Source organism: Gymnoscopelus braueri, assembly GCF_963280865.1.
Source record: "Gymnoscopelus braueri genome assembly, chromosome: 1".
NCBI lineage: Eukaryota > Metazoa > Chordata > Actinopteri > Myctophiformes > Myctophidae > Gymnoscopelus > Gymnoscopelus braueri.
In genome coordinates, this window is record NC_137603.1 from 45,289,438 (window position 1) to 45,316,333 (window position 26,896).

Below are 26,896 nucleotides of genomic sequence, written 5' to 3' on the forward strand. Positions count from 1 at the left end.
ATGCTGAATATATGCTCTGTCGTACGACGGTGTTGCATGCCAAAAATGCCCCAAACATTTTTAGAAACATTTGTGGTCCAAACATAGGGCAACAATGAAATTCCCCTTATCACGCAGAAAGCGATCTGGGAACCCATCGCCAAATGAAAAGGAAAAACAGCGCCCTCTGCTGTTTTTTACTATCTCACTTGGCTCTGGGAGGAAGTCAACGTAGCACACGTACGCAAGGAAACCGGGGTTTTGGTCTGCCTTCAGCCTTTCACTTCCGGTGGTGCGACTATGTTTTCATTCCCACTAACAATATTTGTACACGGAACACTAATACCACTTCTCCCAGAGAACATGGATCGTTTTGATTATAAGGCCACTTGTTTCTATGATGAAAGAGCAAGTTAAAATGTGAATATTTTCCCGTGGTTTTGTCTGCTCCGAGGACGCTATTGTTAAATAAGTTTCGGTTTGTTTCTAGTGGGGAAGGATCGGCAGACACGTGAATCCCGCCCACTACATTTGATTGGGTAAAGCGCGGCCTGCTTCCTGATCTGAAGGCACGCCCACTTGTAGGCCAGTGCGTACGCGATATGACAAACCCCCCTGACAGATTCAAACGCAGAGTAGAATCTGTTCTTGAGAGATTACGCAGAAAGTGACTGACACGCCTAGTAATTGATTTTCAAAGAGAGGGCGAGCAAGTAGGCAGGCGGCAGAAGGATAGTGACGAGCAGGCGTGGTCCCATGAAATTCCAAGCGAGATCCAAGCGAGTATGCAGGTGTTGTGTCGCTTCCTGTGTGAAAAGCCCTTTATAGATCAGCTATTTTCAGCACGCAACACCAGCGTATGACAAAGTATAAATCAGGCTTAAGCCTGGGTACTACAGCTGTCACACTGTCCACTGAGCCAGATCGGAGACATGTGGCATTCATCCCACAGACAGAATGGGTGATTGGGCCTGTCTGGTTTTAAGGACTTTATGTTGGGAGAAAAATTACAAGATAACTTGCCTTGCTTCATCAGCTCTCTGAAAGAACAGGAACATAGTGAAGAAGTTTCGGATGAGCTTATCTTTCTTACAGAAAACATAGAGTGGTGGGGAGATAGGCTAAGTGAGTGAGCGAGAAGTGAGCGAGCATGCGTGTGTTACATTGTATAATGAATTGAAATGAAAAGCTGTTTTCTGTTGTCAGGGAGCGAGTGTGCATGCGTGTGTGCACGTGGGTGTGGGTGTGCATGTGTGCATGCATGTGTGCGTGTGTGCCTGCACACATGCTTTACGTATGGCAACGGTACCTAATTAGCCTCCACAGTTTTGCCCTTGAATCACAATGAGCAAGAAAAATAATATTTCGAGGCAATCAAGGATATTTTGGTTTGATTGGACAAAATATGTCTTCCTCTATAAACCAAATTAGTACTCCTGGTAATTTAATCAGCCTTTTTGCCAATACATCTGCAATGGGACAAAAGGAAATTCTGAAAAGTGAATAAGTAGTGGTCATATACATTTATTGTAATAACATCTTCTACACTGTTCTTAAAAACTGTTCTTTCTCCTGTGACCATGTCCCTAATTTCTGACACGTACTATACATTGAACTGAAAGTAAACGCTTCTACAATAATATAAATATAAACAATTTCAAGGAAAATAGTTCGGAAAGACATGAGTATTCTGTATTACAACACATACACATATATATGACATGTATATAACACAATGTGATGTGTTCTGAGCTTGTAGTTTGGCTAATGTTGCTACTTTTGCACGACTGTCATACAACAAAGTATAAAATAGGGTATTAGTTCATGAAAAAACATAGAAAAAAGATAAAATATGGCGATACAAGGTTTCTGCCCAACAGCAACTACTGTATACTGAATGTGTACAGCAGATTGTACTATGCTGAATTGTACTACACTACACTATATTGTACTATGCTATTATACACAACACTATGCTATGATACAGTACACTGTAATATACTATACAATGCATCATAACATATTTTCACAAGTAATACAATTTATGTAAAAAAGAAAAGAAAAGAAAAAAAAGAATATAAAACATACTCAATGAAGGACTTGACACTCCTTCCAGCCCTTTCTATTGTGAGTAACAGCACCGCCTGCAGGCATCAGGGACTTTTAACACATGACACAAAAACGTCTCTGTGGAGTCTACGGTAGTGTGATGGCCCCAATAAGCCTCAAGACCCATTGTGCATTGGCTCATAAAGGCACTAAATGGAATGCCCCAAACATTTTTAGAAACATTTGTGGTCCAAACATAGGGCAACAATGAAATTCCCCTTATCACGCAGAAAGCGATCTGGGAACCCATCGCCAAATGAAAAGGAAAAACAGCGCCCTCTGCTGTTTTTTACTATCTCACTTGGCTCTGGGAGGAAGTCAACGTAGCACACGTACGCAAGGAAACCGGGGTTTTGGTCTGCCTTCAGCCTTTCACTTCCGGTGGTGCGACTATGTTTTCATTCCCACTAACAATATTTGTACACGGAACACTAATACCACTTCTCCCAGAGAACATGGATCGTTTTGATTATAAGGCCACTTGTTTCTATGATGAAAGAGCAAGTTAAAATGTGAATATTTTCCCGTGGTTTTGTCTGCTCCGAGGACGCTATTGTTAAATAAGTTTCGGTTTGTTTCTAGTGGGGAAGGATCGGCAGACACGTGAATCCCGCCCACTACATTTGATTGGGTAAAGCGCGGCCTGCTTCCTGATCTGAAGGCACGCCCACTTGTAGGCCAGTGCAAGCCTTAATTAGAATCATTGGTAACACCTGTGTGTACCCTACTATTGGTCTTGAGGACTCAAGAGTGAGACATTTTTCATGCAGATTGGCACTTTTAATGTGCTTAAACATGATTAAGTGCTGTAATTATAGTAGCACAGGAAGCTGTGTATGTTTCTATATTTGTCCTGCCCCTGGACAGGGTCATGACAAAGTCAACATCCACTGGCAAATGCCTCATAAATTACAGAGTCAGGGGCCATTAACAAAATATTGAATATAAAGTGAATGAGGCAAGTGTAAAAAGAAACCTTATGGATGTAAAGTATGACTCACCTCCAACCCTGCTCTCCTCAGGTGAAAAGTGGCATGGGTTTTCATAGCTCCTTTGTTGGATGTCCTTCACTGTTCTAAGAAATATGTTATGGTAATGAATAATAAACTGCTGCTTCGACATGTTACTATTATGCTCATATGCTATGTATAAGTATATGGCAAAACTTTGACCTTGTATTGGCCTTGACCTTTGACGGGGAAAAAAAGGTCCTGACCATACCCCCAACTCCTCTGTTGATCCAAATTGGAATTAGCACCATGACAATAAACAAACAGCTGCCCACATTTACAATACAATGTGATGCCAATACCACAGGTGTAACAATATATGAATTATCTCAAATACACCCAAAGCTGCACTTTTTCAAAAGGACAGAAACTAAAAACAATGCTACTGCAGTATACTTCAGGTCTAGAGAATGGATACATACGCCTGATGGACACCTGTTGTTTATCTTTTGAGGGAGATGAATAGCTGTACAAGTTTATGTCCCTTATGTTGGGAGGGGGGAGGGATGTGGGGGGGTTGTATGTATACTGAGTTTTGTGAAAAATTTAAAATTTTAATAAAATATTCCTTTATTGCCATTTTGCAACTGTTCTTACACTCACATTAAATCTATTAGAATATTTTAAGCAACAGAGTTCATGCAGTTCTGATTGTAAGTCTTGAAGACATGGTGCAATGAGGAATTATTGAAAAAGTAAAGATGCTCTTACACACAACGTCTTCACTTGTAAATAATGCAGGATTCAATCCAGCGAGGCAAATACTCTACAACAGCTCAGTCATACACCCTTCAAACATACAGTATCTCAAAATATCACTGTCTGCAAAATACTACGAGATTCTTCTGTGAAAAGCATATCACCTCACAACACAGCTTTAGCCCTCTATGACATTCAAAATCTTAGTCCATGTCAGTCAAAAAATTTGCTACTTCAAGCTTGAAACTCTCCCAGAGGTAAGGATAGCCCTTCACCAAAAACACTCCAGCTCACAAGGCAGCAGAAGCAATCAAAAAAGTAATCATTGGGCAACTGATTACTTGAAAATATTAGAACATTTCAGAAATCAGTGACTGATTACTTTTGACTGACAGCTAATTAATTCAATCATCTGAGGAGATTCCATTTTTAGATTAGTCTCCTATAAATGCCAATCAATAATGGTCCCAGACCTAATAGCAAGTAGCCTTAGTAAAGTGGCTGCCCTTCAGAAAATCAATTCACGAATATCATCTGACCACAGGTGGAAAATGCAGATATCATATTATGCTAGCATGAGTTATGAAGCATACACCCTATGTGTTCATCAAATGGACTGTTATTTTATGACTGATTGCATGGTCAGTTATTTTCTTTTCATTTTGACTTGCTATTTCTTATGTCAAATGTATAGTTAGAAATTAACAGTCATAGACACAGTGACCAAAAATTTGTAAAATAATCAACAAATGGCATTGTTAGCATTTGGCTGCAAAGGAAAAAAGTTGAATGGATATGAACTGAAACGTTGATTTACATTTAAGGATGTTAAAGATTGACTTTGTTGTTTGCACACTGTTAGTGATTGCACATTGGTTGTTTTGTAAAGTTGCCCTATCATTGTCCTATTGTCCTGTTATTGTTGTATGTTTCATGTGGCACCTTAATCAGAACCAATTCATGCCCTCTGTGTCCTACAGGGACGCAGAGGGCATTTTAGAACCGAAGGGGACGTTTGTTACTTTTTGGGGCGGTTTTGTTACCTTAACTCTGTTAATTCAGTACAAAAAATGTACTCCATGAAGTGTAGATGTCGGAGGTTTTTTCTTTTTCCAACCCCCCCCCCTTCCTGCGTCCCTGGTTCTATACAGTACTGGCAATAAAGTGAGCTCTGATAATTGTCTATCACTGCCATACTAGCAATGTGTGCTGAGCCTGAGATGGTGATCTATCCGCAAGGTCAAGTGTTTTAGACAACATCACAAGAGCCTCTCGTACAGTCTGTAAAACCCTCAACAACCAAAGGACAAATAACATAAAGTGACGGAGAAGATGGAGTGGAGCTATTACCTTGACACTGTGTGGCTATTCCAATAACACTGATATCTGTCCCTCTCACTCACTTCTCAGATTCTGATGAAACTGGCAAACCTCCACAGTCTGATTTATGCTTCCAATAACAATGTGGGGTACAGTGGTGCATCTTTCATATGGAATTGTAGCATGCTCTGGAGAGTGAACAGAGACATAATCAATACAGGACCACACACAACTGTCGTTATGAAGAAAAACTAATCTAAACAAGTGGACCCAGAGATCCACATCGGAACACCATGGCTTCATGTGGATCTTGTACTTCATGTGGCCAGCCTGTGAAGTCATCTATGACATATGACACAGTTATGGTGTCCGTTAAAAAGATTCAGATCTTTATATCGTGAACGTAATGCATGTGATTAATTTAACCACCATCTGTTACAGAGATGACATGTCAGCCAGTGTGATCATTATGATGTCCCATTCCACCAGCTACTATAGTTTAGGGGACGGGGTGCTTCAGACAACAAGACTGTCAGTCTGGGTTTTCTGTTTACATTTCCATCCACCACCCACCAGGTTCATACAATAGCAACGCGCCACTCGGGAAGAGTTCACTTGCTCAGTAGAAAACAATCTCATTCTCATCCATGTCAAATGATGTGGACACAAAAATATTTAGTTATTTCCGACTCTGTATTGTTGCATATTAACTGAGAAGAATAGTGTTCATTTATATAAAGCCTCTATATGACTCCTCAACCTGCACAACCTGATCTCTCTATGATTCTTGAGAGTAATGACAGTGTCCCCAAGTTAACTTTATGAAGTTGGGCTCGCAATGCTTGTATGTTTTGAAAGTTTATTAAACACACATTTCAATCCTAATCAGATCTTCATCTGAGTAGGAACCAACTTTGTACGTGTTTTTTTTTTAATACATTTTTATCCCGCGATTTTTGTAACCCATTTTTTTCACCCGGTGCCAATTTCCTAAGTGATCCTGGGCGCTACACCTGCCCTACACTAGCGCTACACCAGTCCCCTTCAGCCTAGGGAGGCCAGGGCCGAGCTCATGCTTCCTTCAATGCATGAGAGCCAACTGACCTTGTCACGGTGCAGAGGGGAGTTTCCCTGGTAGGACGTAGCGCGTGGAAGGAACGCGTTATTCCAACCAGTTCCCTTCCCCTCCATCAGGCGCCCCGGCTGTCATGGGGGAAGCGGTATAGCGACCAGGATTACTACATGTTTTTGTGAGGGTATTAACTACCCGCAGGGCTCGGAGACACGGGGAGAACATACAAACTCCACACAGAGTAGGCCCTTTCACCAACGCCACCTAGGGTATGGGCGCTGATGACGCGGAGGAGAAGACACGCCCCCAGCGCCCACAGCGTCCCCGGCGGGAATCGAACCCAGGACCTTCTAGCTGTGAGGCGACAGCGCTACCGACTGCGCCACCGTGCCCCCGACGTTGTACGTGTTTAATACATTTTCAGAGCATACAATAAGAGATGTGAGCCTTCCTTGCAAGTGACCAATTCAAAAGCAACAGTTCCTCATTTCACATTAAGCACATTCACTTTTATGTGTTTTTCACCCTTGGCCCGTCCTCATTGAGGTAACTGTTTAATTTCAGAGCCATCATCTGCTCAGACTGTTGTTCTATAATTACCTTAAGTAGCCTTTATTAAGCAATAATGGTCCTTCAGAGGACCATATCTAATTACAGCAGCCAAATTAGGTCCTAATAAACTACAGTACCTGGGAGAAAGGACAATGTCAAAAACAAGCCGTAAAAAGACTGAGTGTAATGATTGCAATTACAATTTAGGCATTTAGCAGACGCTCTTATCCTTAGCGACTTACAAGTGCAAGGAATAAGCGCAATGAACAAATTAGAGGTGAGTTTTCAAACAGTGACGGAAGATGGGGTGACTCTGTGGTCCTGACTGACAGAGAGAGGTCATTCCACACCTTGGGAGCCAGGAGAGAGAAGATATACTGTAGATACTGTATACCCCACTAAGACAAAGAAGAACTACATCAGTTTACCTAAAGGGTCTATTGGATGTGAGCAGTAATTCTGAGCGGTGTGGAGTGAAATAAATATGAAATATAGCTAATCATGATGATATGGATTAATTGGCAGGTGAGGCTGTATAAATAAATACACAAGATATCAATCACTTTAATTCTATTAACAAATTACATAGCTGACAAAATAAAATAACCACATTTCATAACCAAATCATCCTGAATTGAAAAAGGAAAACATTATCTGTTTTGAAAAATTAAATTATAAAAAATCTATCAGTGAATGTTTACTTAACTCATTTTCTGTTGACTAAATTGTGTAATCTTCCACAACCACTGTACATACGGGACATGCTTATAATACTGTATAAACATGCATACATACACAATACACATACAATATATACACACACACACACACACACACACACACACACACACACACACACACACACACACACACACACACACACACACACACACACACACACACACACACACACACCCAGCCCGTAGTAATCATTCTTTACCATTCTCATCTGTACCTTCCTATGGTGAAGGATGTCTCATATGACCATATCACTTTTTTAATATCTTTGCAGTGCCTGTGTTTTTTGCACCACTGAACCCTCAAATGTGCATTTGTCTTTGTAATGAGGGCTTTATACATCTCACACCTCTAGAAGCACTTTCACTTCTGCTCACAGCAAGTACCACAAATGCAAAATGTTGCACTGTATGTCATACAAATGCTATTTCCTCCCCCCAGCAACCCATGATCTACAGCCCTGCCTAGGCAACCCATGCCAGCCTGGCGGAGATTTTCTAGTTGGTGTTTGTGTGGCACTGGCTCATTGGCAACTTTGAGATTTTAGATACGTTTTTAATACTTTTCATTGAATTGTTCAAATGGATGTTTTTTTTGTTTTGTTTTGTTTTTGTTCCAGTGTGTCTATTCTGTCTCTGAGATACTGAGTTGTTTTCTGTTTCCAATTTATTAAATTAGTTTGCTTGGCGATAGTTAGGTCTAGAGGTGTTGTGATTTATTATTATTTGTGTGATTGGTAGAAGTACTCCCCCTTCCAAATACCATACTTTTGCCTTGACTGTTGTAACGTAAGTAATGTATTATGTTTGAAGATTTCCTTCCACTTGGTATCTGTCATGGGTTATTTGTTTACAGGAAAATGTGGGTATTGTGCCAAATAGGTTTATGTGAGCTAGGTGACATTTTATTGACTTTCCGCCAAGCTGACATAATTGCGCCAATTACAGTATTTTTAAAGCAGTGTGCGTGCGTGCGTGCGTGCGTGCGTGCGTGCGTGCGTGCGTGCGTGCGTGCGTGCGTGCGTGCGTGCGTGTGTGTTTTTTACAATGTTGCTAATACCTTTTATAATGGTACTATGCACTGCAACTATAACTGTTCCTATGGTGCATAGAGCACCATAGAAAGCACCATAGATGACAGGGAGGCACCATAGATGACAGGAGACCACCATAGGAAGCACCACAGATGACAGGGAAGCGCCATACGAAGCACCATAGATGACATGTAGGAAGCACCATAGGAAGGACCATAGATGACATGTAGGAAGCACCATAGGAAGGACCATAGATGAGAGGGAAGCACCTTAGAAGACAGGGAGACACCATGGGCAGCACCATAGAAGACAGGTAAGTACCATAGGAAGCACCATAGAAGACAGGTAAGTACCATAGGAAGCACCATAGAAGACTGGGAAGCACCATAGGAAGCACCATATGACAGGAAAGCACCATAGAATTCAGGGAAGCAGCATAGGAAGAACCATAGAATACAGGGAAGCACAATAGGAAGCACCATAGAAGACAGGTAAGTACCATAGGAAGCACCATAGAAGACAGGTAAGTACCATAGGAAGAACCATAGAAGACTGGGAAGCACCATATGAAGCACCATAGGAAGCACCATAGATGACAGGGAAGCAAAATAGATGACAGGTAAGTACCATAGAAAGCACCATACAGTAGAAGACAGAGAAGCACCATAGTAAGCACCATAGATGACAAGGAAGCCCCATAGGAAGCATTATAGACGACTAGGAAGCACCATAGGAAGCACCATAGATGACAGGTAGGCACCATAGGAACATCATAGAAGACGAGGAATTCACCATAGCACCATAGGAAGCACCATAGACGACAAGGAAGCCCCATAGGAAGCACCATAGACGACAAGGAAGCACCATAAAAAAGCATCTTAACCCTGCAGAAGTGACGCGCTGTGAGCTTGTATATCTGCTATTTCTGAATAGCCAACGCAAAAAATCTAAAATGACACAGATGCTTTCCCAGTTTTAATGGGTTAACATGCGCCTCTTCAATGTCCCTGATCTTTTGGGTCAGCTCCTGTTGCTCCAGGAAATAAATTAATTGAGAAGAAAATGAATTCAAAATAAGTAATTTGTCACACAATGACATGTATTTGTCTATTTCTGTGCACATTTATTTATTTTCAAATTAACCTGCACTTTTATTTCTTTATTATTTCATTTATTTCTTTATTATTTCATTTATTCCTTTATTTATTCATTTCAAAATATGCCAGCTCTTGCCCTCCATAGGAAGCACCTTCACGTACCTTGGGTCCACCATCAATGACTATCTGTCACTCGTTGCTCAACTCAGCAGCAGCATTGGACAAGCAACCTCTGCTTTTAGGAAGCTCACAATAAGAGTATAGGACGAGGGCAAACGCACAGTCCACACAAAGGTGCACCGTGCAGGTGTACAAAGCCTGTGTCATCAGCACAGTCCTGTATATCAGTGAAGCCTGGATCCCATTCTCATATCAAGAGTGGCAGCTCAAGAGAGGTTCTGCGTCCACCTGCGCTGTCTGAGGCGCATACTGGGCACATACTACAGCAGTTCTGGATAGAGCTGCCCAGTATGTACTCTCTCTTGAGGCAGCAGCAGCTCCACTGGCAGGGTCATGTCCGGCCGATGGACGACGGACGAATGCCAAAGGACATTTTCTATGCAGAACTGTCATCTGGCACGAGGCAAACTGTCCACCCACAGCTCTGCTATAAGGATGTCTGCAAACAAGAGCTTCAACATCAGCCCTATGTCACCTGAGATGATGCAGCTCAGGACCGTCTTCAGAGGCAGTGGAACTTGACAGTGTGCTGCTGACATACAAAACCACCTTACTGTAGCTCAACAACACGAAGCAAAGAGGACAAAGAGGAAACAACAACGGACACCACCAAATCATCAAAATTATCGGAACTAGCTTACACATTATTATCTGTGGCCAATTCTGCCTCTCACGCATTCGTCTTCTAAGCCACAGAAATCTATGGTCTTCTGAGACTGCGATGCCAATGATGATCCATCCGCCCATTGACTACCTTTCCATTAATCCACTTAAAAGAAAGAAAATTGAAGCCTTACGTGTGCATTACCTTACCTAAGTCCATCCAGAGTTTGCATGTGAAAATGCGCTGCTGAATGCAAATTGTGTAAGCAGTTGAACTTATTTTTCAGTTGACAAGAATATGACTTGACTTATTAACTGAAGAAAGAGCTTAATTCGAAATCTCTCTACAGTCTGTGATAAGACTAACATCAAGTTTGACGTCAAGCCACTGCAGAGGACAAGAAAATCAGCAGACCAGTCAGGAAAAGGCCAAAAGACTTTAATTTTAATAGAATCATCTCACTTTATATTTCATTTTATAGAATAAATATTGGTCAACAATCCTCAAAACCAGTATCAAACCACCTAAAACCATCTTTGACTTGCCCCAGATCTTTGTTATCAATACATTATCCAGCTTATCCGGCATGAGAACATGGACATGTGTTCATTTACATTACAGACAAAATGGTTTGTTTATACAGGTTATGAGATTACTGCAACCATGAGTGTTGCTCTGGTTTGGCAGTAAAAGAAAGTTTGGGAACACAGGCAACCAAGCTTATTTACACTGACAGGCATGGGTATAAAAGAACAATTCCTAGAAGAGAGAGAGTGGGGTGGCTGGTTTAATAATCATGATCCAAAAGATTTGTTCATCCAGTATCGCTGCGATAGCAATTCTACAGCACGGAAGGAAATAATGGTTTATTTGCATTGTTCATTGTTATTGGTCTTTCTTACTGTATATCATTATCACTGACTTCTTTCTTGTCTCTGCCATAAGTACAAAGTATTCAGCAATGCATCTGAGGATGGATTTGCAACAGTATATATCAAGTCGGCAACCTAAAGCATTTGAGTGTTCTTTGTGCAGTAATATTGCAGTGCCCCCTACTGTACATAATTATACTTTCATTTTCAGTCACATTTGTTACTTCAGAGCTAGAAACTCTGTGTGTTGAGGGACCTAATGACTGTTTCCATGCCACATTGAAATAGGTTGTATAGAAGCATTTTCTTTTTACGCTTGGTGGCATGAAATATCTGTAATAAGAGTATTGCATTATGAGAAAATTCAGTGCTTGGGCTCTGCACTTAACAAGTAGGATGACGTTAATAAACAACATTGACGGAATGAAAAATGGTGAGAGAATAAAGTGCTTTTCAAATAGTTCTAGGGGGGAAAAAACACTTACAGTACAATCAATAGGAGCTGAAACTCTCAAGTAGACATTCACAATGTTCTTAACAAAGAGCTCTGTACACATACAGGTTCTTAGAACAGGAATGTCAATGGATGATCACTGGTCAGGTCACACGACCACATCATCTTAACTACGACAGTATCTACCAGATCTTGTATGTGTGTTTTAAGGTAGCTTAATATCCATACAATAAATAATAAAAGAGTATAGCAGCCGCACACTCGTAGCTGCCGACGCAAGTTTTGGCCCTGAAGAAGGCAGCTTAGTCTGTCCGAAACATTGGTAGTCTTTCTGTCTCTATGTCCACAATAAAACTTGCTTTGGCGGCTACGAGTGTGCGGCTATACTCTTTTATTATTTAGTGTTTAATCCGTTGGCTGGCACCTCACAAAGACCGGTATGCTGTACACCTTTGGTAACCGAGCTTATCCATACAGACCCTTTAAATGAACCACAGAGTGAACAGTGTCTGAGTCTAACTCTCAAAGTAACTGCTGGCACTGCCGTCTGCAAAGACAGTAACTTTGTGCCAAAGGCTTTAAGGTTGTGTGTGCATCTTCAAATCACAGGGCTCACAGTACATTTGCGACTCCGATACGTTCCTCTATCTGCAACTATAAAGAGCAACGTTATTTTCTCTTGGATTTATGAGACCTGAAAATGGTTCTGTAGCTATAAAAGCACCAGTGTGTTAAAAAAAAGAATAAAGCATGAGAAATTCCCGATTAGTTTCATTTGTGAAAGTTCAAATTGATTTTTTTATGCCTCTGACAGGTTTATGTTTATGCTATTAGAGTAAACAATAATGATACAGTATAATACCAATTATTGGGGTTCAAACAATGTCAATATTTTGTATCAATTCATTTAATTTTTGGGGGCACAATGCAAATTATGGATTAATGCTTTAATTAAAAAGAATGTACTTTCTTTACAAATATAGAATCAACTATTTTCATCACCTTTTCACTTTATAACATGGCATATTAAACGTGACATGTCATATCATACCAGTCATTCCATTCCGTGTTGGGTTTATGTGAAAATGCAGATGCAATTTTTTTATGTCTGCTACTGGGCAGGAACTAGCATTACTGTTAAAAGTTCAGAAAATTAAGAGCTATGAAAATCTGGAATAAATTATTACCTATTTTTTTCTTTTTACACTAGATCGATAATGATGAATTTTGATAATTGACTTGGCAGTCTGATACCTAAAGGCTCAGTGAACCAATATTAGTGTCGCCCTTTGTGTTGTAAATCATAAGGCCAATAGAAGACCTAAAATACATGATGTCCTTATATGTACATGCTTATATACATTGTGTTCTATGCTTAACCTTCTGTTCTGAATATTTTGGTCCTCTCAGTACAAACAGAACAGTGCTTCTTTCATTCTTTCCTCAATTTGTACAGATCCACAAAAATGAAATATATTTTTTCCATGATAACATTTCCCATTGAGTGTCTTATTGAAATATATGATTCATATAGTTTCTTGAGACATCATTGTCAGTAGATTATGTTTGTTTCAGAAAACCATCACTGCTCGTTACCTTTAAATTGTGAGTTAAAACACACCTGACTAGTGTGTGAGAAGGAGAGAGAAAAATCTGTGGGTTAAGAAGATCACTCAGTCTTATAGTACAAACCTCAAAAAGCAGTTTGTCTGATGTACTTCCAGCCTTGTGTGCCTCTTGATGAAGAGTGCAGCAAATGACAAACCACCCCCTTGGACACTAGGGGGCAGAATCACACCTGGAATTCAAACATATCATTCTGCTTCTTTGCCAGCTTGGCCACCTCTTGTCGAATAGCCTGGACCAGAGCAGAGGTGGAGAGGCTGCTGAGGGGCACGCTGACCATGTCCTTCCCAGCTTGGGGCAGGTTTTGCTGGGACGTTGTGGTGGGGTTGGCGGGGAGCGGGTCGGGGGGCAGGTTGTACTGCAGGGGTAGCTGGGGTGTGCTACCCTGAGGGTAGCGAGGATGAGGGAAAGCCTCCACATACCCTGGCAGAGGCACCTGAAAAACAAGGTAGGTGGTGTATCAAGAAAACACTGCCAACCGATATGCTAGCTGTGAATTAGATCAAGTAAGAAATTAGCTTTAGTTTTTTTTTCTTTCATTTTGCTGAGTGAACATTGTCTCTCTTACACCAGTGTTTGATAAATAATTAAATGGGTGATAAGGGAAACCATATCGAGCATACTTAAATGAATCAAATGAAATCACTACAAAGGAACCAAAATAACGGGGAAAGTAATGAATGTGAGAACCTAAGATTTTTGAAAATGTTTTTTCAATTCAAACATAGCGTTTGAACTCCAATAATGGACTACATTTGAATATGGAGATAAAACATTTAACGGCTATGATTTACACCACGTAAAAAAAAATTAATCTAATAAATACATGAAAGGAAAATAGTTGTTCATTTAGGAAATGTGCTCAACTACCCCGGTATTTTGCTGTGTCCACTCAACGCCAGCCATAAATTCACTTCAGCAAATGGTTTCTAAATGACACTGGTTCTGCAAAAAGACACTGCGTGAAGGCATCTGGTTGGAACAGGCAGACAGACAGGGATAAAGAGAACATTCCATACAGACAAGGAGAGTCCAATGCAGGCCAGGGGAGAGTCGGGGTTGGGATAGGGAGTACGGGGAGGATCACACAGGTTAGAACAGATCAGACAGAAAGAATGGAACCCATCTTGCTTTCATGAAAAAGAGAGAGTGTGAAAGAGGGTATAATAAACACCCAATCCTGCTCCAGGGAAGATATGAGCGCAAAGCATTTCTTCTCTCAATTATCTGTACCATAATGCCAGCGGCAAAAAGTTGCTTTACTCCTAAAAGGGAGGTTTCATTTTCAACAAAGTGCCAAATGTACCTTTCATATAATGAGAATATTTCCTTGACCATGCTACTGTATCATACTGTAGTTTACTTTCCACAATTTGTAAATGAGATTACGTTAACTCTTCAGGTTTTACTACAAATCCCCCATCTAGCCTCTGGAGTAGCATTGGGCATTTCTTGGGTCTTGGGTATGGGTCAGGCATGCCAGGGCCCAGGGGTCTCTTACAGAGTCTGCCCACTGTGGTGGCACATCCTCAGGTTCAGGAGGATAGGACATCCAGGAGGGGCTGCGGTAGGAGGTGGGCGGCGTGGAGACAAAATAGTCGGAGTATCCAGGCCTGGTGGCTGGGATGGCGTACACGGCTGTTATGGGGTTTCCTGTTGGGGAGAAGAGGTGGACAGAGAACCTGCTCATGAATGAATCTCAGGGGAGAAATAAAACGTACTGAGTATGTTTTATTGCTTATGCGGCATGTTGCACACACGCATGCCTCACCTGAGTAGTTGGACACGGGCTGCTCTGCAGTGATAGAGGGAAGTGCTGCTCTGGAGGTTGGAGCATATGGGTTGCCGTCATGTTGAGACTGCAAGTCAGTGACAGATGTCTCAGCGCTCCTACCTTTGGGCCCCATGTCAGACGATGAGCTGAGATGGAAAGAGATTGGAGATGCACTTACATGAACTTATGGGCCAATGCAATGCTTTGTCTATACCACTAGAGGGAGGAAGCACTCCACCTGGACGAGTGTGCACACCTTATTGATATTCTTGGCATCTACCAATGCACAAGTTCAATATTCAAATTTATACATCTAAAATCACCCTTGCCACAGCACATTATGTAGTGAATATCTGCTCCCTTAATGTGAATTTGTATTTGAATATATGAAAAATTGCTGATGGAAAGCTGCTACAGTACTAGCTGTGTGTGTGTGTGTGTGTGTGTGTGTGTGTGTGTGTGTGTGTGTGTGTGTGTGTGTGTGTGTGTGTGTGTGTGTGTGTGTGTGTGTGTGTGTGTGTGTGTGTGTGTGTGTGTGTGTGTGTGTGTGTGTGTGTGTGGACCTGTGTTTCTGTGTGTTGTTACACCATACCGTCTTAAGGAGGTTCCTGGAGGGGGTCCGGTGCGTGGTGGTAAAGGTGGTGGAGGAGAGCCCATAGCCATGTCAGGGAGCTGAGTGAAGCGAAAGGCCTCCAACAGAAAGCAAGGAAATCATTCAACGTTACAGGCTACTCTCGCACAAACAAACCGTTATGCAAGTGAAACAATATTCATCCACTTACTGGTTTGGGCAGGCTGTACTGGTACATATCTGCTCCATAGGACGGCACCCACTGCAAGCCTAACCTGCTGCCACGGTTCATCGTGCCAGGGGCGCTGGTCACCGCGTCTGTGTAGGGCAGCGGTGGCGGCCCGGGGCTGTAGTGGCCGTGGTGGGGGTTGTGATGAGAGTGTCGACCGGATGTGGAGTGGCCCCCTGAAGCCAGACTGAACGCTTCTTCCAGAAGCAGGTGCATCTGCTGCCGCACCTCGTCAATGGAGGGCTGAGAGCTGAGAGTGGAGGTCTCCGAATGCCCTTTTACCCCCCGGCCATACATGTATCCCCGTGGCCCCATTAGACGGTCAACGTTCGTCTCCTCAATCAACTCGGGTTCCGTCTACACACACACACACACACACGGTACACACACAGTATACACACACACACACACACACACACACACACACACACACACACACACACACACACACACACACACACACACACACACACACACACACACACACACACACACACACACACACACACACACACACACACACACACACACACACAGTACACAAACACACAGGCACAAACACGAAAAAAAGAGAGCAACCACTATGAGTAACTAGAAAAAACGTGCAATCACTTTACTGGGAAAAGGAGATCAGGATTATACAGCTATATTTCTGCTGGAGAAACCAGGATATTTAATAGGCTCTCATGTATGCATCTGTTTGGAAAACACCACATGTCACAAAGTAACTCTTTCAAAATAACTCTCTCCCACCAGTCCTTATTTCACACATACCCAAAGGTACAGTACAACCAAATATATATTGTCCTTGTAGGCTCAGGTCAAATGCTTGTTGGAGTAAAGCATTAAACCATCTCCTATTGTAATCACCTTTCTCCCACTGTGTTAAATAAGTAATGCTGAAATAAAGGAAGATCTAGCGTTCACACCAAGGTTGGCATATTCTGTGAAACAGAGTGGTGCACTGGTGCTGCATGTATAACAGTTAAATATTATAAATATAACTAAAGGATTCAAGCAGACATTGAGCTCTCACTTTGGAAAAGGAGGAATTCATAAGAAAAAGCTGAAGCTTTGGGTTCATTAAGTTACAAACTAAGCTGTGGCAGCAGCGGGGGGGATTTGACAGGCAAAAGCCACTTTCGTAGTGAGACCAAATGCGTGTTTTAAAAGATGTGGATATTATGAAATGGGTAATTTCGATGGTCTCCCTTAAGATGCAATGTTCGGGCGAGCAAGTCCGCATTCGGTGGACAACACAAGTATGTTTTACTCAAGAATGAAACGAATACAGCATAAGTGCAGTTCACTATTACTATAGTTTAATTTAATCCATTATTTAGATAACAACTCGACTATTACTTTGCCCGGGAGGTGAAGGGGTAAAGTACCTGCCCCCCCACCGTGGAAACTGGGGTTTGATTCCTCTGTGGTGCCTCCAGATTGTCTGGGCGCTCAAACAAACACAATTGTTCATGTTCGGCAGTGGGAAGTCAGCATGGGGGGGCAGGGTGATCTCTGTCGCTGCACTAGCGACTCTTTCTAGTGCAGCAGACTGAAGAGCAGTGGTTCATTCATAATTTATAGTAAGGTATTTGATATATAATGCATTTCAAGAATGCAGCTATCCCTACTCTCCTCCGTGATTCCTCAGGGACAGTGCTGTTGCTGCGTGCACAACCAATCAGAATATTAATGAGGGGCACCGTAAAATAATCCAGGGGTCCTTTCCTAAACCATTCATCTATACCAGTGGTTTTCAACCCTTTTCATATCAAGGGCCATTAGTTATTCAGCATTTGAGCCACGGACCAACATTTGATGAGATTTAGCATCTCGGACCCAAAACGTAGAATATTTTGTAATCGTTGGATAAGATTTTGTCCACAATTCCATGCTGTATTGATGTGGTACCATAGGAGAGATGACAGGCCAATGTTGATCAAAATAACAATTCTTTAATTAAGTAATGCAGATGTTTAACAATAATTTAACTCTTGAGAGTGTCAAATTTCTTTTTACACTTACACTTACACTTACATTTTACACTTTCAAGAGTTAAAGATCTAATAAGGGCCCATTTGGTTACCAACTCTCCATCATTTCGCTGGGGACCACCTGGAACCCCCTCAAGGACCACTGGTGGTCACCGGACCACTGGTTGAGAACCACTGATCTATACATTGCAGGAAGGTCTGTATGTATGACTCTCCTTCACATTATCTCAAGAGCCGTTCATCCGGTCAACGTCACACTTGGTTGTGTATTGCTGGGGACCCAAGGAAGAGTTAAATTAATTATATGGAACTCGGGTGTGATTTTCACAAGTGTTCCCAGGTTTTAATTGAGAGCAAGGTTCACCTGGCAAACTGGGTGATGGCTCAGGAGATAGAATGAGCATCTGGGAGCAGTGTTGATTTAGTTTTAGTCAAAATCTTTTGAATAAATTTCCATCTTGTTTTAGTCATATTTTAGTCATCTGAAATGTTTTAGTTTTTGTCTAGTTTTAGTCGACTAAATATCATAAGATTTTAGTCGACTAAATCTACAGTTGATTTAGTCGACTAAAATGTATTTTGACGGGCCTTGACTTGACTGATTTTACACTTGGTTGCATGCTGAAAATAGGCAATCTACAAGCTCACAACGCATTGTGACGTGTGACGTGAGTGCAAACAAACATAAAATGACTTGTCCTTTAGTTCTACTGGCCTCTCCACTAGTCCCTCACTAACATTTTTGTCTAGTTTTTATTTGCTGACGAAATTGTCAATATATTTAGTCTTAGTTTTAGTCATCGTAGCTTAGTTTTTATTTTATTCGTCAGTGAAAAAAGGTAGTCGACAAACAATTTTCGTCATAGTTTTAGTCGACGAAATCAACACTTTCCAGGAGCCACAAGGTTCAATCCCTGGCTATATCCTCGCTTTGTGTCTGAGTGTCCTTGAGCAAGACACTGAACCCCTAACTGCTCCTGCTGCACTGGTTGGTGCCTTGTATGGTTGCCTCCACCGTCGGTGTGCGTGAATGTGTGCATGTGAATGGGTGAATGTAACACGCATTGTGAAGTGCTTTGGATAAAGGCCCTTGATGACTTGGTGGGATGCCACAAATCCATCACAGGTTGCAGTCGCTGAGGGCTAAGAAATTTAAGTTTGGTAATGAGTCAGTAAGTCACTGACTCGTCCTTACAACAGGGTTGTTGACAAGGTGCTGACCGAGCAGGAAGGTTCAGTGCGCCACAGTGTGGTGCTGTAACATGTCAACTGGCTGAGCTATGGTGATTGGTGCTTTCACAAGGTACTGTACCAGTAGAATCAGTAGCCGAGTCAGAGGGGAAGTTTAATACAGTCAGCAAGTTTTGTTTTATCTGCATTGCATCTCTCCTCCACCATCCCAACGCCAGATTCATTGTAGGGATAAACTATTTTGCAAAATTATGAACAAGCAATTAAGCAGTGTAGCAATTTGCGATGTGCAACTATTTCCTTAACATATTATATCTCCCGTCCACTCTTCTTGCTCTGCTTATCAACATAACAGCTTCTCTCCTCCTCTCAAACATCTGCTACACTCTATTATATTAATTGATGTTCTATTATTTTCCCTGATATCTCACTCAATCGGTTTCATTCTCTACTCTCCGTTACAATCCCAGGCCCCATATCTCCCCACCCTTTTACTCTGTGATAAATGAATAGGAGCTGAGGCTGCCCTACTTCCTGTGCGAATAGAGGGTAGCCACAGGAGACCAATGCACAGTGCACCTCATAAATCAGTCCCCCCTGCAACACGGAGGCAGAGATGTGGATCCACAGTGATGTGGGATGGCCTACACAGCTAACAGTATTCCCACTGAAATCAATAGAGTTGAGGTGCTCTGAACAGCTTGAGCAGAGGCTATTGTGCCATATTTTTAGCAACAGTTGTATGGCCTCACCGCCCTTCGAGGAAAATGATGGAATAAGAGGACAACTCTAAATACTCGAAGTTATAGCCAACCAAAGACTCATTCTGGCAAATTACTAACAGTATATAAAATGTATGTCTTGAACTATGAGATGAACTAATGAAGGTAGATTCAAAATGAATGGACAACATAGCAAATTTGCAACTTCAGTTATGTTTTCTGAGACAAAGGCCTAGTGTTGTTTACAGGAATTAGTGCAGTGCCCATTCGGGCCATATGGCTGACATTTGGAACGTGTGCTGGTTTGAAGTGGGCCGGTTCTGGGGAAGCTCTCATCTGTTAAACTTCCAACTCAATACTGCATTTTCTTGGGTCCTCAGCAATATACACACACAGTGTGAAGTTGATCAGATGAACGGTTCTTAAGATATGTGAAGGAGAGACAAATACATACAGACTTTCCTGGAATGTATAGATAGATGGTTATTGAATGGACCACTTCATTATTTTAACCACATGAACCCTAGCGTCCCTATTCTGGACATGTTATAATTTATAACATGTCCAGAATAGGGAATAGGTGAGCATTCGACAAAAATAGGCGATTATTCAGCGAACAAAGCAGATCTACATGCTCGCAACGCAAAGAGATTCGGTGCAGATGGAAAAAAACAAAGCTATCAAGTACAGATCCCTGTGGGACCACGGTCAACGAAGTATATAGGGTTTAAGTGGTTATGGAGCCCCTCATTAATATTCTGACTGCATGTGTTGTGCCCAGCAACAGCATTGTCCCTGAGGAATCGAAGAAGAGAAGAGTAAGGAAATCAGATTTCTTGAAATGCATTATATATTTCAAATACCGTATGAATCTTAATAAATAATGAATGAACCACTTCTCTTCAGTCTGCTGTGCTAGACTTGAAATCATATGTCGGCTGAATATGTTGGATTCTCAATTCTCAGTGATGATGACACCGCAACCCAAATAGCTTCCATTAAAAGGCAGACAGCAGCCTGTCGAGGTCAACGAAGGGCATTCACTATTGAGTGAACTGATCCATCATACTTTTAGACAGCTCTTGATACTGTACATTCCACATCTTGCAAGTTTGACAATGTAAAAATGAGACTTTATTATTGCCTCCAAGGTTTTATTATGGTCTGTTAGTTTTGTGCACAACCAGAGGCCCCATGGGGGGCCAAAGTCTTAACGACCAGACGGCATCATCTTTTTGTACCATCCAGCTCGGGTCAGGGTCTGTGTGATATAGTGCAACTCACATCATAGCCACTGTTTCGGATCCCTCTCCTGGGTCTCTCCCTCATCACCAGCAGGTCCATTTCTGTTCCCCCAGGGCTGGGACTGTTCAGACTCTGTCTGCTACGGTAGGCTGGCTGACCTACCTGGGAGTGCCTGCCAATTAGACCACAGTGAGCCATTAGTACACATCAGACCTGAGCCAGCTGTTCATTGTAATCCTTTGAAGTACTGTGAGCATTTGCTCCAGCGCGCCTGGAGTAAAAGGCATCAGGGTTAGTCCTCTTAACCGTGCCAGGTGTCATCAAGTTAGGAATGATAAGTCAATTTAATTGACAATGCATATTTCAGATTCATGTCAGGCACAGAACAGAGAGGCAACATCTAACGTAATAATGCTCTAAAGGTCTGTGAAGTGTTGAATTAAAGACATCACTATACACATCATCATGAACCCATCATCCTCATTGTCCGTTTTTCTTCAGCATTCTCATTCAATGATCATTTTTGCAACAGTTTTACGTAATAAGAAACTTTTTATCTCAAAGGACCTAAAAGATTTTCTCTGGCAGAATAGTTTTACATAATATTACACATTCCAGTGCTCGCCAAGTACTGACAGACAATTAAGACTATTAAGGCCACAGCATATGAGTCAACCCAATAACAATATTCTTGAGTGGGGGCAGTGTGACACAGCAAAATGTAATATTGATAAAGCAACTAGCACAACAAAACATTGTGTATTAAATTAGAGAGTACAAGAACCCTATCAGATGGCATGCTCTGGAAGAATCATCGCTTCAGTGAGCACAAGTATATTTGATTCATATCTCTGTGATGAAGCACCCGCTCAAACACATACACATATTAATAGCAGATGTGCGCAAATTCACAGTATATTTACAGTGGTTAAAACCCCTATCTCAGCTCAATAGAGGGTGAAACATTGAAACTGACAACAGCATCCAGCTCTGCATCTACAGAAGCTAACGCTGAAATGCTGCATTCCTCTCTGAGGACAGGCAGCGCATATCGTAAATGGTAATCTGGTATGGAATAGATTGTATGTTTGTTTGTTGTAATGTATATTGTGTGATTGACCTGAATCTGTAATAAACTAATCTGTCCATCCTCGTCTGTTCTTATAAAGCATAAGCAGTACATACAGTAACCAGCACAGCGGACAGGGCAGCTCAGAGCAAGCTGCCAATCCTCTTATCTCCGTTTGAGGATCAGAATCATATTAATCAGACACGCCTGATGGATCTCTCTTCTGGGGTGATTAGCCCTGCATAGTGACAACATTAGAGTTGACATTGTGACTGATCTAGTACATTAGACACTGACACAGGCTGAGCATATCATCCCCTTGCATGGATGAGGGGATGATATGCATATCACCTGTGGCATCTTCATGTCAAATGGCATTTAGTCCTACCTCCACTTAACCACTTTAACCCCAGCGTCCCTATTCTGGGCATGTCAAAACAGGCAAACATTTATCAAAAATAGCCAACTCACAACTAGCCAAGCTCACAACGCATTGCATTGCGACACATTGCGAACATAGAGATTTGGTGTAGAGGAAGAAAAATGAGGGGGCCAAGCGTAGACCTCAGTATATAGGCTTTAAGAGGTTAAAGGTAGGGTAAGTGATATTTTTTGGTATTATAATTTTTTGTTAAAAAGGTTAAAGTACTATATTCTGATAGTAATCATTGCTACAGAGCGTTTGTTCGGTCACAGGGGTCTCTCCAGCTCTTTAGAGTTGCTGTCCGGCAGAAACAAGCTAACTCCATTTTGACGCTTTTGCATTTTTTTCCATAAATCAGGGCCATTGAACACCCTTTACGTCTGTGTGTTGGTAAAAATATATATTATATAATATATTGAACCAATGAAAAGCATTAAAAAGCGCTTCTGACAAAACCAGCTAACTCTGTTGGATCCTCAAACTTTCTGCTAAACTTCTTTTGCTGACTCCAGGCTCCACCCCCTTTTGACCTCCAACTTCATTGAGGTCCATTCAGCTGTTCTTATCAATGATGAACAAAACCTCCTAACTCTAAAAATTGAAACCAATGAAAAGTATTAAAAAGCGCCTCTGACAAAACTTCCCAACTCCATTGGATCCTCAAACTGTCCATCAAAACCATGCAACTCCCCCCCTCTCCTCTCCTGCTGCTGTTGCACAGCACAGCGCAGAGCGCACTGCGCAGTGAGCGAACACAGGCAGAGGAGGAGCAGCACATAAACAAACTAAACGGCAGGGTTTTTCTCCCCGTAGTCTGTTAAAACTAAACTATGCAGTGTACCTGTTTATCAAACTTAGTACTGACGCTAATGTTATGAAGACAAGTAATTCTATTTCTAAAATCTATGAAGTGTTTAATGAGGAGAACAATGTAACAAAAAATGAGTTCATAGCATTTCTCTCGCTAGTTCTACTCAAACTCCAACTCTGTGAACCCATCTTTTAGAAGCAGAAGTTATTGTAATATTTAAAGTCATATTTATAATTGTAGGCCTATATAATAAGTGTCATGAAGCATCAGGGCATTAATTCACATTGTGAGCTTGGAGATCCATTGTTAGCTTTTGGGAATTTAGGAATTTGGGGTAAAGTGTTGATAATATAATGACACATGCAAGTATCTGACAATATAGAGCATCGCAGTTCCCGCCCACTTCCTGGTTTTTCGTGGTGCCGGAAGGAACAACTCAATGCATTTTTCCCATTGACATTTCCAAAAATATTTATATCTATTAATTTAAGCCTCGGGAAAAATGCATTGAGTTGTTCCTTCCGGCACCACGAAAAACCAGGAAGTGGGCGGGAACTGCGATGCTCTATATAAAGTCACTATACCAACTTTGATGAGGCAGTATTGCTTTGTTTAAAAAATATATAAAGGACCAGTCGAAATTTACATAAGGGGGGGCATGGAGGAAATGTATGTGCCCTGATCTAAAATGCCATGACCCTCCCTTTGACAACAAAAAAAAATCAATGACCCTCCCCAAGTGATTACAAAAAAAAGAGTAACCCTCCCCGCCTAGAAGTGTCACGATATATTGTGTCACGATATAGCCTATCGTGGTATTAAAATGTGATGATAGGTATTGTCATGATGTCATACTGTATCGTAATATTTTTTTTATTGTTTTTTTAATACAAAAAAAACACTTTCTTTTTTTTTGCCGGTGAAAGTTAGGAGTTTTTACTGTATGATATGAAATGTAAAGCTTATCAAAATCATAGTAATTATGAATCATGTCCTCCATCATATTCAAGGTATTTTGGAGAGAAATGAAACAGACTCCAGTCAGTCACTTTCAGTTTAAAGCACTGCAGAGGGGAGGTGTTGTGTGTCAGCTGATGCTCGTTGACGCTCGTTAATGTGACATGCATCTGCACTCTCAAATAGGCCTACATCTAATCTAAGATTGTATTATACTGTATCTGGTATTATAGATGTTTTTTAGCTGTTGGAAATAACTAGGCTGCACTTGGTTGGTAAAGTCCAGATGACAAAAATATGAGGTTTGTGGAATTTATAGTTATGCAGTCTTATATTATATTATATTTGTTATATTAGTGTCTATCTGTCCTCTGAAACAATGGGTTTATAAGTGAGAACTTCACTTCTCCATTAAGCTTGCACAAATGTATTTATTTGTGTACAAAGCACTTTGTAATTGTTTCTAACTTGCTTTATAACGTTATTTATAAGATGATGGCCAATGTTGATGATACATGAGAAAAGAACATTAATAATATATCATATCGATATCATGCCCAACATCATGTATCGTATTGTGAAATTCTTGACACCCCTAACCCTCCCCATCAAATACAACATGACATTTAAAACTGATATGTCCAATGTTTTGCTTTCCACATTGATTAGAACATTGCTGTAGTGTAGTCAGTCTTGCTAAATGCACAGTGTATCTGTAGTAGTGGTAGCAGAATGGATAGTGTTCTCATCTTACATGTGGGAAACCCATTGAATCCTGGTCAGATTGAAGAAAGTTGAATATTTGGTAACCAGTAGTTTAAAACTTTTGTCACTCTGCCCTTTTAATTATCAACTACAGTGATTACAACTACACTGTTGCCTACATAAAACAAATTAAGCTATCAATTATGGCCTGATGCTTCTGGTTTTACTTGTGGAGCTAGGCATCTATACACAACTGTCCATATAGATCCACATTAATCACATGCACAGAATTACTTCAAATGATTATGAATATCCAGTTATAGTAGGCCTATTTATAATGCATCTCTCCAATAACGCCTGTTGAAGTTTTGCTTAATTGTTCAACCACCATCGTTAAGACGCTGAATAGATTTGACTGGGTCGTTCACACTCGCTGTGCGTTGATGGCTTGTTAACGACCGTCATTGATTCTAAATAGACAAGGTGTTACTTGATTTGAATTCTTTGTATCCTTTGAAATGGAGAGGGGTCATTGACCACTGTTCTGCTGTACTAAAAAGGTATATAAAAAACGGACTATTTTATCAATTCAAAATTGCATGACCCTCCCTTGGATTCAAAGTAAAATTAGCTGACCCTCCCTTGGACCAAAATTAGAAAGGCATGACCCTCCCCTATTTTCCTCCATGCCCCCCCTTATGTAAATTTCGACTGGTCCCTAAGTTTTTCTTCATTTCTTGAAAAATTAGCGTTTTGGAGTTAGCTGGTTGCTGCTGGACAGCAGAGATATTTTCAGGTAGGTGACAAACTTTAAGCCAATCAGGAGAGAGCACTGAAAATGCATTTTCTGTTTAATTAAGAGCTGGAGAGACATGGGAGACTCCTTTTACTGAACAAACACTCTATAGCAATGAGTACTATCAGAATATAGAGCTATTCAACACTTATTTTAACCAAACTAAATCACTTACCCTACCTTTAAGTGGTGAGCTTATTCCACCTTTGCACACAGATACAGTCAATCCCCAAAGCGCACATGCGTGCCCCTGCTTCTCCTCACCTTCTGCGAGACTTGACATATGTGGACCCTCGGTCGTCATCAGGTTCCAGCGGTCTGCCATGCTCATCAGGTGCCCTTTCATGGCTGTGCCTCTGTCTCTGTGCCAAGGCCCTGCTGCTTCCGCTGCCATCGGCAGAGGGGAAGTCATAATAACCTTTCCTCTTGGCCTTCAGCCTCAGCTTGTTCCTGTAGTGCTCAATGTCTGACTTCTGTTTCAAAGCCATGCTCGCCTGTACACACACAAGGAGACATTTATAAATAATATTTGCTTAATTAGGTGAAAAGGGTATTCATTTTCACTCAATTGATGTGTTTTTCATCTACTGAAGCATCTATTTTTTATAATAAGCGCATTGAAATCTTGTCTTAGAACCATTAAAAAGGGAGCTTATTTTGGGAAGAAAATGTATTTTCCACCATCACAATCATTAGCAAATACTTAGAGCAGTGTTGATATCTCATGACATCTCCAAAAAAAACATATCCTTTTGAAGCAGAGTCAAAAGTAAGTCATGATAATCTTTCTTTGAATTATAAATTTAGTAGGAGGGAAGGCCCGCCACAGCAAAATAAACTAATTGTTACTAGCTTCACAGGGTTACTATTTTATTGTTTGAAGAATACGTTTATTTTGTACCCAAGTAATGTATTGTACCACTGGGATTTCAGACTTTCCAATGATGTTCCTTCCGACACAGTAAAATCCTCAGTGTTATCTAGCGCATTTGTAAATCCCAGTGTACAAATGTTACCAAATGGAGTCTTACGGGTCGATTTGGTTGTAGCGTGTAGAGTG

At 41.2% G+C, this 26,896-nt stretch overlaps 1 protein-coding gene across 1 annotated transcript in view; it reads right to left on the reverse strand.

Moving 5' to 3' along the window:
• Positions 1-13,511: 13,511 nt before the first annotated feature.
• The window catches only part of kiaa1549lb (KIAA1549-like b), a gene marked incomplete at both ends in the record, with an annotated part of 93,308 nt that continues 79,923 nt past the window's right edge, over positions 13,512-26,896 (reverse strand). Inside the window, 7 exons of the mRNA XM_080433359.1 lie at positions 13,512-13,781; positions 14,847-14,998; positions 15,117-15,265; positions 15,712-15,809; positions 15,902-16,276; positions 21,114-21,246; positions 26,101-26,330. Of these exons, the coding sequence (XP_080289485.1) occupies positions 13,512-13,781; positions 14,847-14,998; positions 15,117-15,265; positions 15,712-15,809; positions 15,902-16,276; positions 21,114-21,246; positions 26,101-26,330 (1,407 nt within the window). The remainder of the gene's footprint in view (positions 13,782-14,846; positions 14,999-15,116; positions 15,266-15,711; positions 15,810-15,901; positions 16,277-21,113; positions 21,247-26,100; positions 26,331-26,896) is intronic.